Source organism: Protopterus annectens, chromosome 4.part0 (assembly GCF_019279795.1).
Source record: "Protopterus annectens isolate FY-2018-M chromosome 4.part0, PAN1.0, whole genome shotgun sequence".
Classification (NCBI taxonomy): Eukaryota; Metazoa; Chordata; order Ceratodontiformes; family Protopteridae; genus Protopterus; species Protopterus annectens.
This window is the reverse complement of record NC_056733.1, coordinates 1,093,677,659-1,093,700,029: the sequence shown is the minus strand read 5'-3', so window position 1 is coordinate 1,093,700,029 and position 22,371 is coordinate 1,093,677,659. Positions and strand designations below refer to the sequence as shown.

Here is a 22,371-nt window from a genome sequence, read left to right as displayed (position 1 = left end):
CCGTATTATATCTTCACAGAATAGTTATCTTCCAAACAAGGTTTGCTATTTAAGAATGAGAAAGTAATTATCTAATCTCAGCTGAAAACAATGATTTTGAAAATCCATGATTCATATCTGGGAATATCCAAATGTGAAGATAGATTACTTATTGGCCTAAAATGATAAAATAAACAGAACAAAAGTATGCATCAAACCAAAACTAGAGAGCGGAACTGATACCTCAGGAAATTCTGACATTTTCTTTTTCAGCACAAAAAAATATAAACTTCCTATTATGTGTGAATGACTATTAGGGAATACCTAGATTTAGTTGTACTTGAATATATGACAATCTTTTATGTATCAATATACTGAATGCAATGTTTGACAGGCATGGAATTCCTGAACAGTCAGAAATTAATTAGTATGCCAGGAACTCAGAAATTTGTCACATGGCTGTGAGTTTCAATATCCTCCATCACGTTCAAAATATCAATAATCAATTAAGTGGAATGTATCGTGTGGGCTTTGATACACATGCTGAAAGAAATTAAATGCATCATCATGTACATTTCATTTAGCCTTGCTAGAACATGCCAGTGAAAGCTGTATCACATACAAAGGCTAAAAATGAATCTTCTGACATTCTTTACATCTCTGGTTCCTGGGAGTAAGATGCAAGCAGAACAGTTCAGAAAAAGGCAAATAGAAGCAGTGCTGTGATAAAAAACCCAGAGTATGCAGCTCTCCAGGAAGGGGAGCAGAATGGCACTAGATCAGACTTTGGATCACAAGTATTCCATTCAAGGGATAATTGTTGGCCATGACTAAAGTCCCAGATCGTAGCAGTCTTTAAATGATTAGCTATGTCCCTATAAATTTACTTTAGGACTGCTTAATTTGTCCTTCTTGTTAAGGGAGTTACTATTTTATTACAAAGGGTATTAGCATGGTGATAATGGTCTTGTGAATAAATTGATTTGTATTTCCTATGGTCCTATATGTGGCTGAATGTGATGACTTATTTTATATGGATAAAGGCAGAGGCACTTGATGAACATCCCAAACCAAGAACATTTGCCAGGAAGTCAGCTAAACAAATCCAGTCCAGAACTGCTACGACTACGTCTGTGATGATAGAAGACTATTCAGTAGAAAATATGAGTCCTAGAAAAGTGAAATACTCTACAGAAACTAACAGGGAATCAGTCATTGTGAGTACACAGAATGGATGCTTCTGCTGGTATGAATAAGCCTCTTTGAGGTCACTTAATGTTGTGGCCCAGGGACTTGTTCCCACTGTTGCATATTGACATTAGCTGAAAGGACCTCTGTAGGACTGGCTACGGTGACATGACACAGAGGTCTGGTGTTAAATGCCCTCAGAAGTATGAATGGACCTCTATGGCATTGGTTACCATGATGTGGTACAGCGGATTATCATGGTGCTGCAGTATAATATAAATTTGCAGATTGTCACATAGAGACTTGTTGCAAGGTGGCACTGAAACCAAAAGCCATTCTCTGCAATGTGGACAACAGCCAATGTACTGCAGCCAAAAGCCAGTGTTAATCAGTATGATGATGGCTGTCATGCAGCACAGTGGTACTACATGAAGCCATCAGATCACATGACATGTACCTACTGTGCAGCACAGTGATACTGCATGAGGCCATTAGATCATGACATGTAACTTTCGTAGGGGAGGTGCAGTATGAATCTCTGAGTACAAACTGTAAATTGCTGGCTGCACTCTAGATAAAAAAAATATATTAAGGAGGTATTCATAGTCATTGAATGAACACATTTTGGCTATTTGCACTGTCCATGAAATAGAGTAGCTAAGTCATGATTCATAGAGACCAGTTATATTAAAGTGCAATTTACATGAATAAGCATAAATTAAAAAAATCATAATGAGATATAAATTAGAAATGATGTAACCTAGTATATCTAACGAAGCATTCTCTCACCTACATGTGCAATTCATACTCAGATTTTCACACTGTCTGTACATCCATTGTAAAAAGCACAGTTGCACCTGTTATATTTATTTTTCAGTCTACAAACTTGCTGTTAGGATAACTGTATCCCTTGCTGATTCTGTAAATAAAATCCCATGGTCATACACAAAAGTTTTTCATATAATCATCAGGTAAGCAACACCTGTCACCTTCAGAAAAAAAAGTTAAGTGACACAAACCTCAATTTATACATATAGGTTCATAGGTAAGTACTAGGCTAGCTGCCCTTGTAGGCCATTTTAAGCTTATCCAATTTCTTTTAAAGGTGAGAATTAAACCGTATACATTGTGTCTGTGATGTAAACACCTTAACAATTATGCCAACCCTCCCAATAAAGAGCCCAGCAAGGTAAGGAAAGTAGTTTATTAGGTTCATAGGTTCATAGGTTCATACTAGGCTATCTGCCCTAGGGCATTTATAAGCCTAGCCAGAGTGTGTATGGCTTTCGCCACCCATTTTAAATTAATTCTGCTATGCCCTTTTTCGAGGTTAGTATAGTGTGCCTCTGTCTAACAGTGACACAGAAGTGATACCCAGGGTAAACCTACGATCTCCCATCCACTCATCAAGATTCCTCTTGAAGAGAGTCAATGAGGGACTCTGCCTAACCTGGACTGGGATTTTATTCCAGAGTGAAGGGAGCCTCTGGGTTATGAATCTGTCCCTCCAGCATGTCCTATTTATTTCAGTGCTGAGGTTTAAGTCCCTCGAGCGCGTAGCTCGATGGGATTTGGATTTTCTGAGGTGCAGCATGTCCATTAATTCCGGGTTGGACATGGCTTTATACGTCAGGCACAGATCGACTCTGAGCAGGCGGTATGCCACTGAGTAGAGCTGGAGTTTCTCTAACCGGGCAGCATACGGCATCTGTTTGAGCCCCTTGATCCTCTTGGTGAGGTACTTTTGGGGTCTTTCCAGTTGCTGCAGGTGTCTGGTATGGTACATCCCAAAAGGGGCATTGTACTCAATTATGGGCCTGATGAGGGATGAGTAAAGAGGCATGATGACCTCCCCTGATCTAGATGTGAATCCCTTCATGATTAGGTGGGCTATATAAAATGTTTTTCTAACCACTTTGGCCACGTGGTTGTCAAATGAGAGATTGCTATCAACTTGGGTCCCCAGGTCCCTAATTACTTCTTCTGTACTTAATGGATTACCCCCTATGTGGTAATTTGTAGGCACTTTGTTTTTGCCAAAGGGGATGACTATACACTTTTTGGCATTTAGCTTGAGGCCATGGCTCTGGCACCAGTTGTCTGTTTCTATGAGGCCCTTTTGGAGGATGCTTGTGTCGGCTGGAGAGTCTATTATGGCGCCCAGTTTGCAGTCATCTGTGAACTTGGTCAGCCACAGTCCTTCCATGTTGGCCTGTACCTCCGAGAAATATATACCGAACAAGAGAGGTCCCAAGACTGAGCCTTGTGGGACGCCACTTGTAACTGGTTTGGAGTCTGACATGGCTCCAGCTATTCTCACCATGTGGGTTCTGTCCTTGAGCCAGTTTGCAACCCATCTCGTGACATAGGGGTTTATATTTAAGCTGGTGAGCTTATCTATAATGCCCGAGTGGGGTATTGTATCGAAGGCTTTTGCGAGGTCCAGGTAGGCTGTGTGGACCACCTTCCCCTTGTCAATGGCCTTGGTAACTGTTTCAAAGAAATCAACCAGGTTTAAGAGGCAGGATCTGTCCTTAACAAAGCCGAACTGGGTAGGATCCAGTGTCTGTAGGTCCCCAATATCTTTATTTATAAGGTCCATGATGATCCTTTCCATAGCTTTGCAGACCAAGCTAGTGAGACTTATGGGGCGATAGTTTCCAGGATCTGTTGAGGCACCACCTTTGTGGATAGGGACCACTGTTGCTGTATGCCACTCTTTGGGTACATATCCTGTAGTAAGGCTGAGATTGAACAGTAGTTTTAGGTTTGGGTTTAGCTCTTCTTGGAGTTCATGTAGGAACGCAGCCTGGGACACCGTCTGGTCCCATTGATGCTGTGTTTCTTGCTTTGGAGAGGGCAGTTCTTACCTGAGCATCTGAGATGTCAGGGGGGCAGCACTCTGCTGGGATAGATATTAGCCCTTTTGGTGGGGAGGGGGGGGAGAAGTTTGCGCTGAACCTGTCAGCTAGGATGTTGGTAATGTCTGTGGGTTCTGTGTATTTTTTGTCATTTTGGACTAATTCTGAGCATATCTGGGAATTCCCACCCAGGTTCCTAACATAACTAAAGAAAGCCTTTTGATTATCCTTAGTGTCCTGTGCAATTTTTCTCTCGAAGCTGGCCTTAGATGATTTTATGAGTGCCCGTAGTTTTTTGCTAATACTGATCAGAGATGCCTTCCCTTTTTGGGATTTTGCTCTGTCATGTAGTAGCTTCCTCCTTCTATTGTATAGTTTGTTTATGGCTGGGGTCCACCAGACAGGAATTCTGCCTTTGGAGGATTGGGTCTTGGTTTTATTTCGGATTGCATGATCCATGCATTCCTGAAGGTGTTCATAGAATGCATTTATAAAGGATTTTGTGGTCTGGGCTGTATTATCCACAGGCCCGGTAATTATTAACATAATTACAACATTGACAATATGCCCCTAAGAGATGACCCAGTTGTTTGGGATTTGGGAACGTATATGGACAGTAACCTAGTGTTTGACCAATGTGTGGCTATTGTTGTAAGAAAATCCTTCTATATTGCACAGCTTATAAACAAAGGGAGTGTGTCTAGATCTTCAGATGTCATTGCCCCCCCCTTTACTCAGCCCTCATTAGTCTAATCATTGAATATAATGCCCCTTTTGACGTGTATCTGTCCAGACATGCACAACAACTAGAATGCTCACAAATATACCTTATTAAAAGTCCACAAGGCCTAAATAACATGTCTTTCATGGACTGACTGAAAGCTCTGTCACTATACTTATTATTCATAGACTGTGAAGAGGTGACCTGTGTCTAACATACAAGGCATCCTCTGACCCAATACTGATGGATTTACTGCACATCAGCAAGTCAGTTGGCATCAGAAATACTCAGTCTAGGGATTTAAACCTGTTTTACAACATCAACAAAGCAGTTTGGAGGGACAGAAATATCTTGCAGAGGAGACCACTGCACTGGAACAGACACCCCATCCACATCAAACAAAGTTCATCCCTGTCCATATTCAAGCAATACTTAGATCTGTGGATGGAAAACAGAAAATTCACCCCAGAACTGCCCCCTGTACTACTAATGCACAAAGGCAGATCCTAAATGCTTTATCCCATGCATGGGTCCCCTCAAATTATCTATGGTATGATCCCAGTTATTCTTCTTAAGGCTAAAATATAATTATCAACCATGGGATAGGTAGGCCAGTCTATAACAAAATGGTATAGGATATTTCAAGAACAAAAAAGGAAGTTGGCTAGGGTTAAAAGGTCCCACAAGGGCAGCTATCATAGTACTTACTTATGGACCTATGAACACATCTTTCCTTTCATTAGTCCCTAACAGACACTTGCAATCATAATAATGTCAGTGATACTCAAAAATCCCCAGTAAAGACACATGTCCAGCAAAAAAAAAAATTCTTACCACTGCAGTACTTCAGACTTAAATCACTGCATTTCTACCATGTATACAAAAATTACTAAAAGATAGCAGTGTAAATGATTTTCTGTATGATCACTATTTATTTCCACAACTGCTGTAATGATTTCCCATTTACTAATGACAATTTACACTATTGTAATATACACATCATATGAATTAAACAAACATTTCTTGAAGTGAACTCAATAATTTTACCTCAGTTTCAATGCTTCATAATAATTTCCAATGTTTTCTATTAAATGTCCTTAGTTTTAGTAAACGTCCTTAGTTTAAGTCTGATGTTTCCAAATTAACTTGCCACACAACTTGAATAATACCCAAGTTAATATGGTGCTGTTACACTTACATACATTCAGCCTCCTTTATATGTTCTGTATGCACATTAGGCCTTTTTACATTTATCTCTGTGAATTGCAGTAATATGCCAATGTGTACAGCACCTTATCCACGTAAATGGTTTCTGATTAGCACTTATCTTTAGGTACTTTACACTTTTACCATAAGCAGGCATGTTTATCAAAAATGCCTGTGCATTTTCATAGTCAGCATGAATAACCTCCACTGACCTTTTTAGGCACCCCTCTTCATGGATTACCGCAACATAAATCCAAAATCTGGGACTATGGATAACAGCCTATGTCAATTATATTAATTTAACTTGTTATAGGAAGAGACTGTTCATCTCAGCTGTCCAGATTTTCCCAGAATGTCCAGATTTTCGCCTCATATTTTTGATCTGTCATAAAATTTGTGGTTTTCTGGCAAATCACCAAGGATTGAAGTCATTAAATAATGACACACATTTGTGTTTCAGACTTTATATCCTTCAGAAAATGCATGCTAACACAAATTCTGTTATTCATGCAACTTTCTACATTTGTAAGAGCAATATTTAAAATCTGTCATTATTTTGGGGTCTTTGCCCCCATTATTTTAGGCTTTGTCCAGATTTATTGAGCTAAAAGGTTGAGAGGTATGGAAGAAATGCTCCCTTCTAACAAAACTGTGTTGGACCTGAAAACTATGTTTTCTCTTTCTTTCTATCTTTACTTGAGTAGTACAACTACCAACAAAATAAAAAATAAGAAAATATGAAATAAGTAAGCACATAAACAAATGAATAAAGACTGCAATAAACAAGCTGTATATCAAGGATAGGTAACAGATTTCAACAAAAAAAAAAACTGTAATTTCTATTCATGAAAATATATCAATGTGCAAGGCAGATAATCTGCTGGGGGTGATACTTATGATAATTGGAAGTGCACATATAATTTCAAAATACTGCCATATTTGTCATTTATTGCAATCAACAAATCTGTTCAAGTCTACAAGAAATCTTGTCAAGGAGTGAAAAATAAGACAAAAATGAAGACTATATTATCACTGATCAAGATATTCCTATCTGCTTCTCCAGTGGAATGTCAAACACGCACTGTATCTAGTGATTCATGTTATTCTCAACACTGTCGTTCTAGTTATTCAGTAAGGTGATTAACTCCAGGATGTTATATTCAGGTAATGTGGCCAACTCCTTGTGAGCAAAATAGCAAAAAATGAAAGTTGTGTCATCATTGCTTAGCAATTATGCACACGTTACTACTACTGATCCTATGTAACTTGACCTATTCCTCTTAAGCGTTTGGGCTTTGGTCTCGAGGTCAGGATATTATGGAATATTTTTAATATCGACTAATCAAACCACTATCAACAAAGCTTTTTATGTTATAACTTTTGCTACCAGCAAACAACAAATGCTTATTCTTAGAAGAACTATTTCTGTAAAACTGTGTTCCATTTTATTGCCAATTAAAAAGTTGCACCTTAGAATAGTCATTGGAACATCTGCATCCACAATAACAGAAAGAGGGCATGTTACTTTGAATCTCACATGAAAGTCCTATCTCCTCCAGAGTATTGTTACCCTAAGTGCACCCCCCCCCCCCCGCGCCGCGTGCATGAGGATGTAGTGGAGTGCTGGACATTAACCCAACCACTTGACATGGGAAAATAATTCATATTTTTTTATCTTTCAGACTCATCGATTGAATAGATAAAAGGCCCAGTTGTCGAAGCTGTTAAATGGGTTAACTGCGCTTGAAGTAACAAGCTAGGTTAATGCAGATATTACCTTTTTATTAGTATCATAATCTGCATAAAATGAGTTAATCCTAATAAATTGCTGAAATTCTGCACATTGAATGCTGGAAAAGTTCATAGCACTGCTTCTCAATGAAAATCTATTTGTAATCTAATAAATCTGGTTTATGAGTGATTGGAGCAGAAAGCGGCAAGTGGGTCAGCTGGTTGGTATATAGGCAGTAGAGGGACAAAAAATTAGTATAGCTAGCTCTTCGTGGACTAACGGGGTATTTCAAATAGCATTGTTTTAACTCTGTTTAACTGCACAGCGATTTCAAGTCCTAATAACTGAAGAAGATCACCAGACGTTTAGATAATGGCATTCGCACTGCGTATTTATGAAGTCACAATGTGTCTACAAAACACTGAAATGTCCTAACATTATCTCAGTCGGAAGGAAACGGACACTCTTTATGGTGCTAGCGGTTCTAACATGTCTTTAATGCTTCTTCAAACTGTCTTAACATAATATTTAAGCCATTAAACTCATCACCGACGTTTCTTACCTCGTTCTTGTTATTAAAATCAATCAGTAGAGCATGGTGATCGATTTGTTCCTTTCTGGAGTTAATATTATTTGGATCCTGGTGTAAAATGTTGTAACCCAAGGGTTCCACATTGGCTTGGACTTCTTGCAGGTGACCCTGTTGAATGGTTCCTCTAGTAAGTGAATCCAAATAACTTGTTCTGAAACTTACAATGTCTGAACTACGCAAATTCTGATTCAAGATATTGGGATGCTTTGAATTGTTGATTCTGTAAGCTTTGAATATCAGTAACATTATTACAGACCCCAGGAACAAAAAGGTCACAACCGCTAATGAAATTATTAAATAAACTGTTAACTGTGAGTCAAAATCATTTGGGTTTTCCTCCTCCACAATTTCTAAATGGTTCCCAGACAAATTTTCTGCTACTACAACTTTAACTGTTGCTGTTGTTGAAAGGGAGGGTCTTCCATTGTCTTTGACAATTACTATCAATGTATGCCGGTTATTGTCTTTTTCTGTAATTCCCCGGACTGTTGTTATTTCTCCTGTGTGAACCCCCACTGAAAAAAGGCTTGGATCTGAAGACTTCAGAAGGTGAAAGAAGAGCCAGGCGTTTTGTCCAGAATCTGCATCAACAGCAATGACTTTGCTAACAACATATCCAGCTTCTGCATTCCTAGGGACAATCTCTGCTGAAAATGAACTGTCATTTGGGGAGGGGTGTAGCAGAGCAGGGGCGTTATCGTTTTGATCTATAACGTATAACTTTATAGTGGCATTACTGCTTAATCTCGGAGTACCAGAATCCCGAGATTGAACGAGAAATGTAAATTCTTTCAACTGCTCATAATCAAAATGTCTCACTGCAAATATATTTCCACTGTTTGAATTAATTGTGATAAAATTAGACAACGGAAAACCATTAACCATGTCTTCAATAACAGAATAAAATACCTGAGCGTTTTGAGAAGTATCCATATCAGTTGCCATAACTGATCCAATAAGAGCACCTGGGTTGTTATTCTCTATTACCTGCATGCTATACGTTGCTTTACTGAAGACTGGGGGGTTATCATTAATATCAGAAATCTGTAGGTGTACAACTGTTGTAGAAGACAGTGGCGGAGACCCATCATCAAATGCAACGATGGTAATGTTGTACTCTGGTTCTCTCTCACGATCAAGATGGCCGGTCGTTACTAAACGGTAAAAATTCTTGAAAGATGAGGTTAATTTGAAAGGTTGATGGCCTTCGATAGAACAACTGACACCCCCATTACCTCCACCATCTCGGTCTTTGACATTTAAAAGAGCTACAATTGTTTGAGGTAATGCATTCTCAGGTACCCAACTTTTAACTGACGCTAGGACTATATCTGGTGGATTATCATTCACATCAACAATTTCAACAACAACTTTGCAAAATGATGATAAACCACCACTGTCTCTGGCTTCTACTTCCAGTTCATAACTTTGTGTCTCTTCAAAGTCCAGTGGCTCATCTACAGTTATTTCCCCAGTTCTGTCATTTAACTTAAATATACGAGCAGCTGCTTCTGAAATGTGAGAGAATGCATAAACGATGTCACCATTAGGTCCATCATCCAGGTCTGTAGCGGTCACCTTCAGTGCCATGTAATTTATTGCATTCTGTTCAAAAAGTTTCACGTTATAAACAGATTGATTAAAAACAGGTGGATTATCGTTAGTGTCCAGCACATTTATTAGTATCACAGCTGTTCCAGTCCTTGGAGGTTCACCCCCATCAACTGCTGTCAGTTGTAATAACAATTTAGGTGTCTTTTCGTAATCCAGCTGCTTCATAAGTACGATTTCTGGACGTTTGGTCTTAATCTTCCCGTCGGGAACATCTAAACGAAAATGCTCATTTGAAGTAATAAGATACCGTTGAACGGCATTTGCACTCAAATCTAAATCCTGTGCCCGTTGCAATGAGAACTTGGCTCCTGGAGATGTATGCTCTGGTATTGACAGAATAATTTCCTTCTGGGGGAAAATGGGAGCGTTGTCATTCACATCTAAAATTTCTATTTCTGCAGGATGCAGCTGTAAAGGATTTTCAATTACAAGCTGGAAGAACAGAAGGCAGCGAATTATCTCTCCGCATATTTCTTCTCTATCTATTTGTTCATTGATTAATAACATTCCGGTATTTTTATTTATAACAAAATATCGCTCACTGCCGTCACCAGCAATATGTGCCCCGCCTTCAGTCAGCATTTTGGGCTCCAGTCCCAGGTCATTTGCAATATTGGAAACCACAGACCCTTTTGCCAGTTCTTCTCGAACAGAGTAGCATAGCAGGGAATCTGTTTTGTTGCAAGATAAAAGGAAGATAAGAAAACAAACAGTTTGCATTTTTGGAGTCAAACGTCTGCAAAAAGCCAGGTTACCCATAATGTAACTGTATTCCGTAATAGGTTTTGAACCAAATAATAACCCCTGCTCCTTCGTCAGCGATTATAATAAAGACCAGGGGGTGATGATCCACTGAACAGCCGGATTTCATCTGAACACTGTGAAAAGATGCGCTCCTATTTCAACAATCTGTTAGAGCTAATAACCAGCGAATATATGAGCCAACAGCGACACTATGTGTTTTAAAGCTTACATGGAAAAAATGTACCGAGATGAGTTCAAATTAATCCAGAAAAAAAATCAGTGGGTAGGCGTGTAACTTCATAACTTCAAAGGATTTTATTTAGTAGTGGTACGCTGCCAAGAAAAGTTACCACGCTATCACTGAGTAGGGCTGCCACCTTTTCAAATGCCCAAAGTGAGACATTTTTAGGGACAGGATAAACCATACCCACAACCACTGCGAAGGACTTTACTTCATTTTTTTTGCAAAATAGAATTTGAGCTTTTGTTGTTTTCATGGTGGTGCAACTACAACAACATAGCCATCTTATTCAACCGTGAGTTGAAACTTTTTGCCCTAAAATCTCAGAACATTTGTCATGTTCATGTTTTTACGCACGACATGCCCTAACATAAACCGTCCTGCGTAAAGACAGACAGGTGCAAACCTTATTGCGTAGCAAGTGTTGAATTTTACACGGTCCGAAATGATGCTCAAAATACTGGGTAACACTTGTTTTTGTAGGTAACGAGCTGCTGCTTTATAGCCTTCAATAACATAAAATACTAAGTAAATTTCTTAGTGCTGATCTGTGGTTGCCTGAGGGGCTCCCTCTTCAGCGTTTTTAAATGAAGCATTTAAAAGGAATCAGTTAGTTTTTTTTGGGGGGGAGGGGGTTGAAAGCTACACCCAGTAATGTCCAGGTAAAGCAAACTAACACATTCAACTACACCCAAAAGATCAAACACTATAAGATGTGAAAAGGAGGAAAGAACACATTTTTAAAAGAGGGCCATGATATGGGAGCGATACACGTCCGTTTTAAAGATCAAATCAGTACTAGTAATAATAATAATAGTAACAACAATAATATTTTTTTAAGAGAAAGACATAGAATGGGAGTGATGCGTGTCCATTTTAAGTAACAAATCCGTCTGCTTTCAAAGAGCTCCAGTTGCTGGAGAAGAGATTCCTGAGGCAGTCTTCGGATCACTTGGCACGCAGAACATCCACAGGCTGCTAAACACTGCCCACCTTAACCACGACACTCATAATCCACTGCTCTGGAAGAGCCACTTCCCTTTCTTAGTCTATCCTAGTACAAAAGTTTGATTTAGTGCTAGACTGGCCCCAGATACCTCTAGTGATGTCTTATTACCAAGCAGCTTTAATTATGCTCTTCTAGTACAGTTTCCCTATCTTTACTTTTTCAACTTTTGCAGGTATATTTCTCTGTTCTTTTTAATATCTTTAATGGCTTTTCAAATCAGTGTATTAAACATGCCTTTGTCCCTTCAGCAATGCTCCCTAGCAAACACATCCTCTCTGCAGAAAAACACCCAGAGTTTAATTAGTTTTTGTCTGTCAGTGAAATCTAAACTTCTCTGAAACCTTTCAAAGAAAAGGTTAAAAAAAAAACATGTTACTTGGAAGAAATATTCAAAAAATTACAAAAGGTGGTGATGCAGAAGGGAAAGTTGAGCACATATCTCTGGACACATAATTGCTTTGAAGTTCTTTTCACAAGTTATGGAGGCTCTGCTTCATAAAACTGAGTCTGCTTATTTTTTTCTACAGGGGCCATCCCTTCTCCAGAACTTCAGTTTTCTCCAGCATCTCCTTCTATTCAGTAGGCCATCAAGCCTGTAGGACAGCAAAGCTATTCTCCTGATTGATCCTATCTTGGTGGAAATTTTACAAGACATTACTTATACTTGAGAACACTCTGATCCCACATCCCCTATTATTATGAAGATAAATAACATATTTTGTCCTGCTAAGGAATGTTCATTGTAGGGAGAAAGATTTCTGTTCCTAATATCACTGTCTCAAAGAGGCCTTACAGAGAAAATTTATTCCTCAGTTTTAGCTATTAATTTCTAAGATCAAGGCTTGGAACGCATGTCTTTACATCTTACATGTTATCCATGATTGTGTTAAACATTTTGCTTTTACTGAGACTATTTAGATGAGTTTGTACTTTCATGGAGACCTTTTAGATGAAGTACAACATTCCAGTCATAACATGCCTGACAGTGATGTTAAAGAAAGCATTATGGTCCTAGTCTCTACCCCTTCTAACTTCATTAATCTGATGGCATAAGTGACATAAGATGCAGTGAGCTGGTTGGTTGTAGTAGTAGGATCTGGAATCACCATAGCTGAAACTTGTGAATAAATCTTAACCCATCTGTAAAGGATGTCAAGGCTTCCTAATCTGATTTAGTCTTCAGGGGTTCCCTGGATGTCTTGCCACAAATGTGCTAACTCTCTAAAGTCAAGGAAGGTGAAATGTCAAACTCTTACTTGCTACATGTGTTTATACTTCACTTTCCATAATATTTGTTCATGAAAATTCACAGACCCTGCATAAAGCAGTTTTCTTCTGTTGGCACCCAGCAAGGATGCTTGTTCAGAATCTGTGAATGTCAGTCCTCTTTGAGGGTTCAAAGTAGATTGAGGCATACCAGCAACACAGAATCAGCTCTTTGTTATCTAAATCCCCTTTGGATGGAGGTGGTTGTGGGGACATGTTTTCTCTCTCTCTCTCTCTTTATCAGCTTTACTCAGAATTACTATCAGTGCATGGGTAAAGGAAGTGGTAGCCACAAGTTGTCATTAAAATTCTCATTTATAGAAAGTGGCGGCCAGGTAGGAAAGTCCATAAGCTTTTTGGAAAAAGTCAACCAGGAAATCTGGCCTGATGAACAAAGACTCAAATATCATTCCAGATTCATTTTAGTTCCAAAGAAGGTGTAGGACCTAAGGCCTACACTAGTTTTGAGCAACCTATAGAACTTTATCCCAAATGTGTCCTCTCATAGGATGATGAACTTTAAATGCATCTTCCCTCTTCAAATTACAAAATATTAGATGTGTTCTTTAGATGGTCCAGACACTTCTCTGCACTAAAGAGCATAAAGTTGTTGAGAAGATTAAAGAAGATTCCTGCACTTATGAACAGGACATAGTCATTACCATTGGAGGACTCCACTCTTCAGCCTAACCTACCTCCAACTGTGTTTTATAAAATTTGTGCGTATATTGGCTACCGCCCTGTATCTACAGAGAAGCAAATTATTTCCCTGTTTGGATTATCAGCACCTAGTGTTCAACAAATGAGACAACTTATGGCAGAAAAAAATCTTTGCTCTACACCTTTCACTCTTTAAGGATCAACGTCTCTCCTACTTCAGCTTAACTTTTGAAATTGTAAAGGTTATTCCAGTTCCATAGATATACATTGGTCATTTATTATCAGAGACAGAATGTCAAATTTCATTTTTCACAGTCCCCCTTCTGATGTCAGATGAGTCATCCTTGGACGGATCATGCCTCTGGCACTCTGACTGAAAGCAGCCTTAATTCAGATAGTGGCATGTGTAAGACACTATATGAGGGTAGTATAGTGGATCCTAAAGATTAATTGCTCCCAGGAAACAGACCCACAGAGAATGCCAATCAATATTTCCACATCATACAAAATACTTCTTTGTTGCTATATGATACCAGCCAAATCCTTTACAGGCAAACCTTGCAGACCCTCCTCCCACAACTGCAGTCAGAATGGATGCTTCCTTCCTGGACTGTGAAGGGCCATGTTAGGGCAACATGGTATAAGGACTTTGGTTTCTTCAGAAATCAAAACCTCATATTTCTATTCTACAGAACATGATGACAGTCTTGCTTTCCCTTCAAGCTCTGCTACAGTGGACTCCAGAAGGCCATATCTCCATGCAATCAGACAACATGGTAGTAATGTGGTACATTAATAATTTGGTAGGACCCCCTGCCTTCTTTGTAGTTCATGATACCATGTGGGGGGTTTCAATACCAACAAATTATTATCTGCAGTTCACATTTCAAAGGAATCCCAATGCCTGGTGGACATGTTAAGCAGATGTATTCTATTCTGATACCCTACAAGTGGTTATTAGGTCCATCAATGACAAAAAAAAAAAAAAAAAAAAAAATATATATATATATATATATATATATATATATATATATATATATATATATATTTACTATTGGTATTCTGAATTTGCTTTGGTCGATCATTTAGAATGTCTACCCAAAATGCTGAATCCAGAATGTTGAAAGGTAAACCAAGGTGAAAATGAATATATCAGCAATTGTGGTTCAATGTATTTGACATAGCAGGAGGTGATGTCAGTCACCCATGCTATGCACATTAACGTACCATTACACTCTGCACTCAATGGTACATTAATGCTACTATTTTTCATGGGAGGGGATACTCACTCTGCAGCCCCCAAGTGGGGGCTACACCCCTTGCGCACTAAAAATATCACTATATCACACTACAGTGAGAAAATGGGCTACTTTCCTGTTCCTCAGTGAACCGCGATCTCCCAGCAGGAATGATAGAGTGTAACATGTCACTCAATCATTAGAAATGGATAATTTTTGGTTGGTGTAACTGCCGTCTTGAAAACAGTGATTTGAGCATGTGTCGCTCGATACCCTGCACTTCATGAAAGTAATAATAAAACATATATATATATATATATATATATATATATATATATATATATATATATATATACATTGAGGAAGTAAGGTCACCTCATCTGTAACATTTTAACTCTCCCACAACATCAAATATTAGAAGTACTTTCTCCTGTGTCCTGTCCCCAAAGGTAACAGCAAAGAGACACTGATATAGATGTAGCCTAGAGGTCTGATATATGACTTTCCTTCAGTTTTATTAATAATGAAGGTCATTTTCAAAGGCAAAAAGTCAGAGCAAATAGTTATATTGGTTGCTTTCCAATGGCCCAGCCAAATTTGGTTCTCATACTTCATCAGTTTCATCTAGTCCCCTCCAATGTGACTTCCAAGATACACATCAATATTGACTCATAATCATCCATAGTTCCACTTTTTCAAGTTAATGGTTTGGCTGCTACAGTCCCACTAGTCACTAAGCATGATAAGTTTTAAGGTGTGTATATATATATATATATATATATATATATATATATACATAAATATAAATCCACAAATGTACTGTTCGGCAGTCGAAGATACACACTTGGATAAAATGTATAAAAACCAAAAAGACAAAACCAAGGAGCTCACCAGGCTAACTATCATAAAACTATTCTTTAATAAACAGTGAGAAATAAAAACTTAAAGTGGCAGGATAAGAGCTTTTGTTTAAACCCGTCTTCAGATACATATATATATATGTGTGTGTGTGTGTGTGTGTGTGTGTGTATGTGTGTGTGTGTGTGTGTGTGTGTGTGTGTGTGTGTGTGTGTGTGTGTATATACACACACACACACACACACACACACACACACACACACACACGTGCACTTCTTAATTTTGAAAGATCCCAATCTCGGGATTCAGAATATCGAACCCAGAACCTCGAGTTGTGAAATTTCGAAAGTAAGAAATAAAAAAAAAAAATGACAACTGCTAAAACCGTGTTTTTGCAGGGGGGGGGACAAGCCCACCTGCACCCCCACACCTAATGCAATTTAAATATACTAACTCTGAGATCACGCTACAGTGAAGAGAATGGAATGTTCCCATTCTGTACTGTATTGTGATGTACATTACCATTATCTTCATGTACACAGCGATCTCAGAGTTAGTATATTTAGGTTGCAGGGGGTGTGGTGCATGCAAGGGGGCTTGCCCACCGGGAAAAACATGGTTTTAACAGTTGTCATGTCTTTTTTTTTTTTTTTTACTTCTTACTTTCGAGTTTTCACAACCTCGAGATTCTGGGTTCGATATTCTGAATCTCGAGACTCTGATCTTTCGAAATTAAGAAGTGGACCCATACACACACACACACACAGATTATATATATATATATATATATATATATATATATATATATATATATATATATATATATATATATATATGTATAATTATTTTTTTTTTATATATTTTCCTGCTGTCAGTTGTCTTTCTTTCAAAATATTTATGGGAATTTTAGCCTGGATATCTGCTGGGAATGTGAACAGACATTTCTCGTCACACATTTTAAAGCTTTTAGATGCTGCTCCTGCCTGGTGCCCTGCAGAGTTCTACAGCAGCAGCGAGACAAAAGAGAGACTTTGGAGTGATTAAGTATAATTTTTCTGCATTTTCTTGCTGCCTTTAGCTAATTCCACCTAAAACGCCAATTTTCTAGAGTTTCTGTGATTGAAAAAGCTTGTTTCAGCTATATATTGTGCTTATTTTACTGAATGCACTTTAACAAAGTAATTTTTGTGTTTAAATTACCTGTTTAACTGTTGTAGGCTACACACTCAAGTGTGATAGCCATTTATGTGCATTTAAAGTGTTTTTTTAATTGTATCTGCTTTATTTTCTGAAAAAAAAAAAAAAAAAAAAACTTGTTTTCCCACCTTTCTAAGCGAGTATAGTCCAGTTTTCATGTTAGTACTGAATTCAGGGCTGTGTTACAAGTTTCTGTGTTTGCCCATACCTTACTTAGATAGAAGGAAGTTTTTCTGTTCACAGTGAGAGAGGGAGCTTTGAGCAGCCTATCTGACCCTGGAGGAGCGGTTTCAGCCCAGAAATTAGTAGTTTATTGGCCATTTTGGGCTAATTTCTTTCTCTTTCATTTCCCTGCTATAAAACCTGCATTTGTGTGGTTTTGCGCACTGGGCAGCACCGGTTAGCTAGGGTATGACTATTTCCGGCTCCACAAAGTCTACTCTTCAATTTTTCCCTTGGAACTAGACAAACTTTCAACTTAAGCACTCAAACCATTTACTTCTCATCCCAGCACTTGCTCAAAACTCATAGCAAGCACTAATAAACCTTAGCACTAGAACCCCCTATACTGTAGAGAAGGACAAGGCTCTCTATTCGACTTTACGAGCCAGTCAGTAAAACAGTTCATTGTACCTATCCAGACATGTCCAAAGGGCAGTTTCAGGTGTAATCTCTGGTCCAACTGGTGAATCTGGGCATTTTTAGGCAATGTTACAATTGCCTCATGTACACAGACAACCCTCTCCTCCTTCCACCAAACACTAATACATGCGAGAGATGCAATTATACAGCCAAACTGGAGGCTAAGCTCTCTCAACCCAAGACTGGACCAGGCAGTCAAGAGGAGAAGGGAATTATTTGCATCACACCACCAGTCTCACATAGACCTATGAAACCAGCACTGGCAAAAAACACACATAAATACATGAAAACATACTCAGAGACTCTAAATAAAAATCTTCAAAAGCAACAGAGCCCTCCAAAGCAGAAATCCAGACAACCTCCACCCCCCAACACAAACCGTGAAACGCATACTTCACAAAAGCAGTGTGCCACGCAATCACAGCCCTTAAGGCAAAATACACTAGTAATAGGTGACTCTATAGTCAGGCACACTGACGTCCCACTCACTAGGCTGGACAAGGAGAAGGTTACTGTGAGCTGCCAGTCGGGTGCCAGGATCCATCATATAACTCAAGCACTCAGGTCACTCCAGTACAAATATGACTCTGTCATTGTCCATGTTAGTGTGAATGACCTGAGCTGTACCTCCCTGGACTACATGAAAAGAGACATGGAGGAGCTCTCTGATCACGTAGCCCAGGCCACTATGACCCTGACCCTGAGTAGCATCCTGTCCTCACCAAGAATGATACCACGGTATAGAGAAAAAATTATCAATTTCAACAATTGTCTAAGCTTCTGCTGTCATTCAAAGGGGATCCAGTGTCTGTCAGCCTGGGATAACATGCTCGACAAGCCATGATGCTTCCCTAGAGACGGCTTGCACCTGTCACCCTTAGGCTTTCTTGCCACCCCCATAGTGCCTTTTTTAGGCAAGGCTCAAAAGACAAACCCAATGCCCTAAATAGCACAAGTAACAGAAAACTGAGGGTAATGCTACTCAATGCCAGAAGTCTAAACCTCAAAATGCACGGACTCGAGGCACTTCTCAGTATGGAGAAAATCGATATATGTGCAGTAACAGAAACCTGGTTTAAAGCTCCAGAGAGCATCCCAGCACTACCAGGCTACAACTCATACCATACATTTCGGCCACAAAACCTGGACCGAAATACAAAAGGCGGGGGAGTATCCATATTCATCAAGGATACCCACACCTCCAGGTTAGTGGCTCAGCACAATGCTTCAGAGATCATCCACATGCAACTAACAATGGGCAAAACTGCTATTCAAATTATAGCTTGCTACAGATCAACCACCATGTCCCAGGACCCCCACTCCGCATTTCTGGAAACACTGGGAAACATAAAGGTCCTACCAAACACCCTGATATTGGGTGATTTCAATTACCCAAACATTAACTGGGAGAACTACTCAAGTACAAACTCCCTTGCCCAACATTTCCTAGAATTTATAAACTCAAACATCCTGGATCAACTGGTCAACACCCCCACCAGAGGTAACAACATATTGGACCTAGTCATCACCAACATGGGCGATCGGTGTTCCACACTGGAGAAACTACTGTGAAAAACTTTTCAAAAGCAAACTTCACGTTACTTAAGACCAAGTTGGGAAGTTTCAAAGCCCCCATGCTAAAGGATAATGCCGTCCAAGCTGCAAAATCCTTTAAAAATGCACTCTACGGACACCTACAAGAATGCATGGATCATGCTATCCCAAACAAAACCAAGACTCACTCCTCCAAGAAAAGGAAACCAGTCTGGTGGACCCCTGCCATAAACAAGCTATACAATCGAAGGAGGAAACTAGTACAGAAAAGAGTAAAATCTCAAGAAGGGAAGACATCCCTGATCAGTATCAGCAAGAAACTACGTTCCCTCATAAAATCATCCAAGGCTAGCTTCGAAAGAAAAATTGCCATGGACTCCAAAGATAACCAGAAGGCATTCTTTAGCTATGTCAAGAATCTAAGTGGCAATTCTCAGATCTGCTCAGAGTTAGTGCAGAATGGCACAAAATACAGTGAACCGACCGATATAGCCAACATCCTGGCAGACAGGTTCAGTGCAAACTTTCCCCCCCTCTCACCCCCAAAAGGGCCTATAACTATACCAGAAGAATGTAGTGCCCCTGAAATCACAGAGACTCAGGTTAAAACAGCCCTCTCCAAAGCCAAAAAAGCAGCATCAATGGGACTGGATGGTGTCCCAGGCTGCATCCTACATGAGGTCAAAGATGAACTAACCCCTCACCTAAACACACTGTTTAAACTCTGCCTCTCCACAGGCTACATGCCCACAGAGTGGTGCACAGCAATGGTTATTCTGCTCCACAAAGGTGGAGTCACAATGGACCCCAGGAACTATCACCCTATAAGCCTGACTAGCTTGGTCTGAAAAGCTATGGAGCGCATCATCATGGATCTCATTAACAGAGACATTGGGAACCTCCAAACAGTGGACCCTACCCAGTTCGGCTTTGTTAAAGGCAGATCATGCCTCCTAAACCTGGTGGACTTCCTTGAGACAATTACCAAGGCTATTGATGAGGGAAAGGTGGTCCACATAGCCTACCTAGACCTCACAAAGGCCTTCGACACCATTCCCCACTTAGGTATTATAGACAAGCTCACCAGCCTGAACATAAACCCTTACATCACGAGATGGGTTGCCAACTGACTCATGGACAGAACCCACATGGTAAGAGTTGCAGGAGCTAGGTCTGATTCTAAGCCAGTTACAAGTGGCGTTCCCCAGGGCTCAGTCCTAGGACCCCTCCTGTTCAGCATATACTTCTCAGAGGTACAGGCAAGCACAGGAGGACTATGGTTGACCAAGTTCGCAGACGACTGCAAACTAGGGGCTATAATTGACTCTCCGGTTGACACAGACATCCTCCAAAAGGGTCTCACTGAAACAGATAACTGGTGTCAAAACCATGGCCTCAAGCTAAATGCTAAAAAGTGCATAGTCATCCCCTTTGGAAAAAAACAAAGTACCCACAAATTACCACTTAGGTGGTAGCCCCCTAAATACGGAAGCTGTAATAAGGGATCTGGGGACCCAAGTAGATAGTAACCTCTCCTTTAATAATCACATTGCCAAAGTGGTTAGAAAATCCTTCTATGTGGCCCACCTAATCACAAAAGGGTTTGCATCCAAATCGAAAGAGGTCATTGGGCCCCTGTAAGCATCACTCATCAGACCCATCATAGAGTACAATGCCCAATTTGGGATGTACCTTACAAGACACCTGCAACAACTGGAAAGACCACAGAAGTACCTCACCAAAAGGATCACTGGCCTCAAGCAGATGCCTTGTGCAACTTGACTGAAGAAACTTCAGCTGTACTCAGTTGCATACCGCCTACTCAGAGGTGATCTCTGCCTGACATACAAGGCCATGTCCAACCCAGAATTGATGGACATGCTCCACCTAAAGAAAACAATATCCCCTCGACCCACATGCTCCAAGGATCTAAACCTCACCACAACAATAAGTAGGACGTGCTGGAGGGATAGATTCCTGTCCCAGAGACTTCCCATGCTCTGGAACAAGATTCCAATCTACATTAGGCAGAGCTCCTCGCTAACCCTCTTCAAAAGAAACCTTGACGAGTGGATGGGAAACAGAAAGTTTACCCCAGGGATCACTTCAATGGCTCTGCTGGACAGAGGCACAGGGAACTAATCTAAGGGGGTGGCGAAAACCAACACATTCTGGCTAGGCTTATAAATGCCTTTGGGTAGATAGCCTAGTACCTACCTATGAACCTAAAAGGATGAAAGGGGGACACTGTAAGCTTCTTGGTGTGTGGTATGTGAAACAGAAAATATTTTACAGTAACTTAAGGATGGTAACTTTACAGTGGAAAGGACTGACACAGGAGGTGTAAGTGATCAACAATACAATGTTTGAAACTTTATTTGTAAATTTCACAACCACAGTGCAAACTTTTGACTGATGAGGTGGTCAAGTGAAAATAACAGGTGTATGTTTGCTTGACACACAGTGCACTGCAAGAATGTTTTCACAGAGAGTATCAAATGTTTAAGGAGGTGCTGTGGAGGTGAAGACAGACAGGAACAGTGTCCAAAATGGTATATCCTGCAGTCATGTTGGTGCTCTGACATGACAGGAGGTTAGTTTATATCTGGCTTGATTGTGTACTATTTAGGCTTCAGGGGGTGATATACAAGATTCAAAGGGAGTGTGATGGCAGCAATATATTGATGGCCATGGAGGTGGGGAGGCCCCATCGCAGTGAATGAAGGTGGCAGGTGGAAGCTGCTTTATTTGACTGGATGTCTGAGATGGAGAGATGGGGGAAAGGATCAGGGGCCAGTCCTTGTGGAAAGCTGGCATTGGAAAGAAGAAGTGTAGTGCAGGGCAAAGAGAATATTATTAGAAAGATGTTCTCTATGAAAGACATAGAGACAAGAGATAGTCTTGGGTTGACTTAGGCCTACAGAAAGCTAAAGACGAGGAGAGAGTAGAGAAGTGGGTGCATTGATTTGGGGTGTATGTGCAGTTTAGTGATTACTAACAAGATTAGTCTGGCAGAGTGGCATGCAGCTTTTGGAGATGAGGCCGGAGGAGTTTGAGGAGAGCTTCAGA

General features: G+C 39.9%; 1 protein-coding gene across 7 annotated transcripts in view; it reads right to left on the bottom strand.

Moving 5' to 3' along the window:
* LOC122799766 (protocadherin beta-15-like) overlaps window positions 1-22,371 on the bottom strand; it is an 886,413-nt gene that overhangs the window by 582,852 nt on the left and 281,190 nt on the right. Inside the window, exon 1 of one of the 7 annotated variants that reach the window (XM_044069046.1) lies at window positions 8,250-10,742. The exons of the other annotated variants lie outside the window; for them this stretch is intronic. Coding sequence (XP_043924981.1) covers window positions 8,250-10,652 — 2,403 coding nt within the window. The 5' untranslated portion in view covers window positions 10,653-10,742. Of the gene's footprint in view, window positions 1-8,249; window positions 10,743-22,371 lie in introns of those variants that run through there. 7 annotated transcript variants of the gene reach the window in all.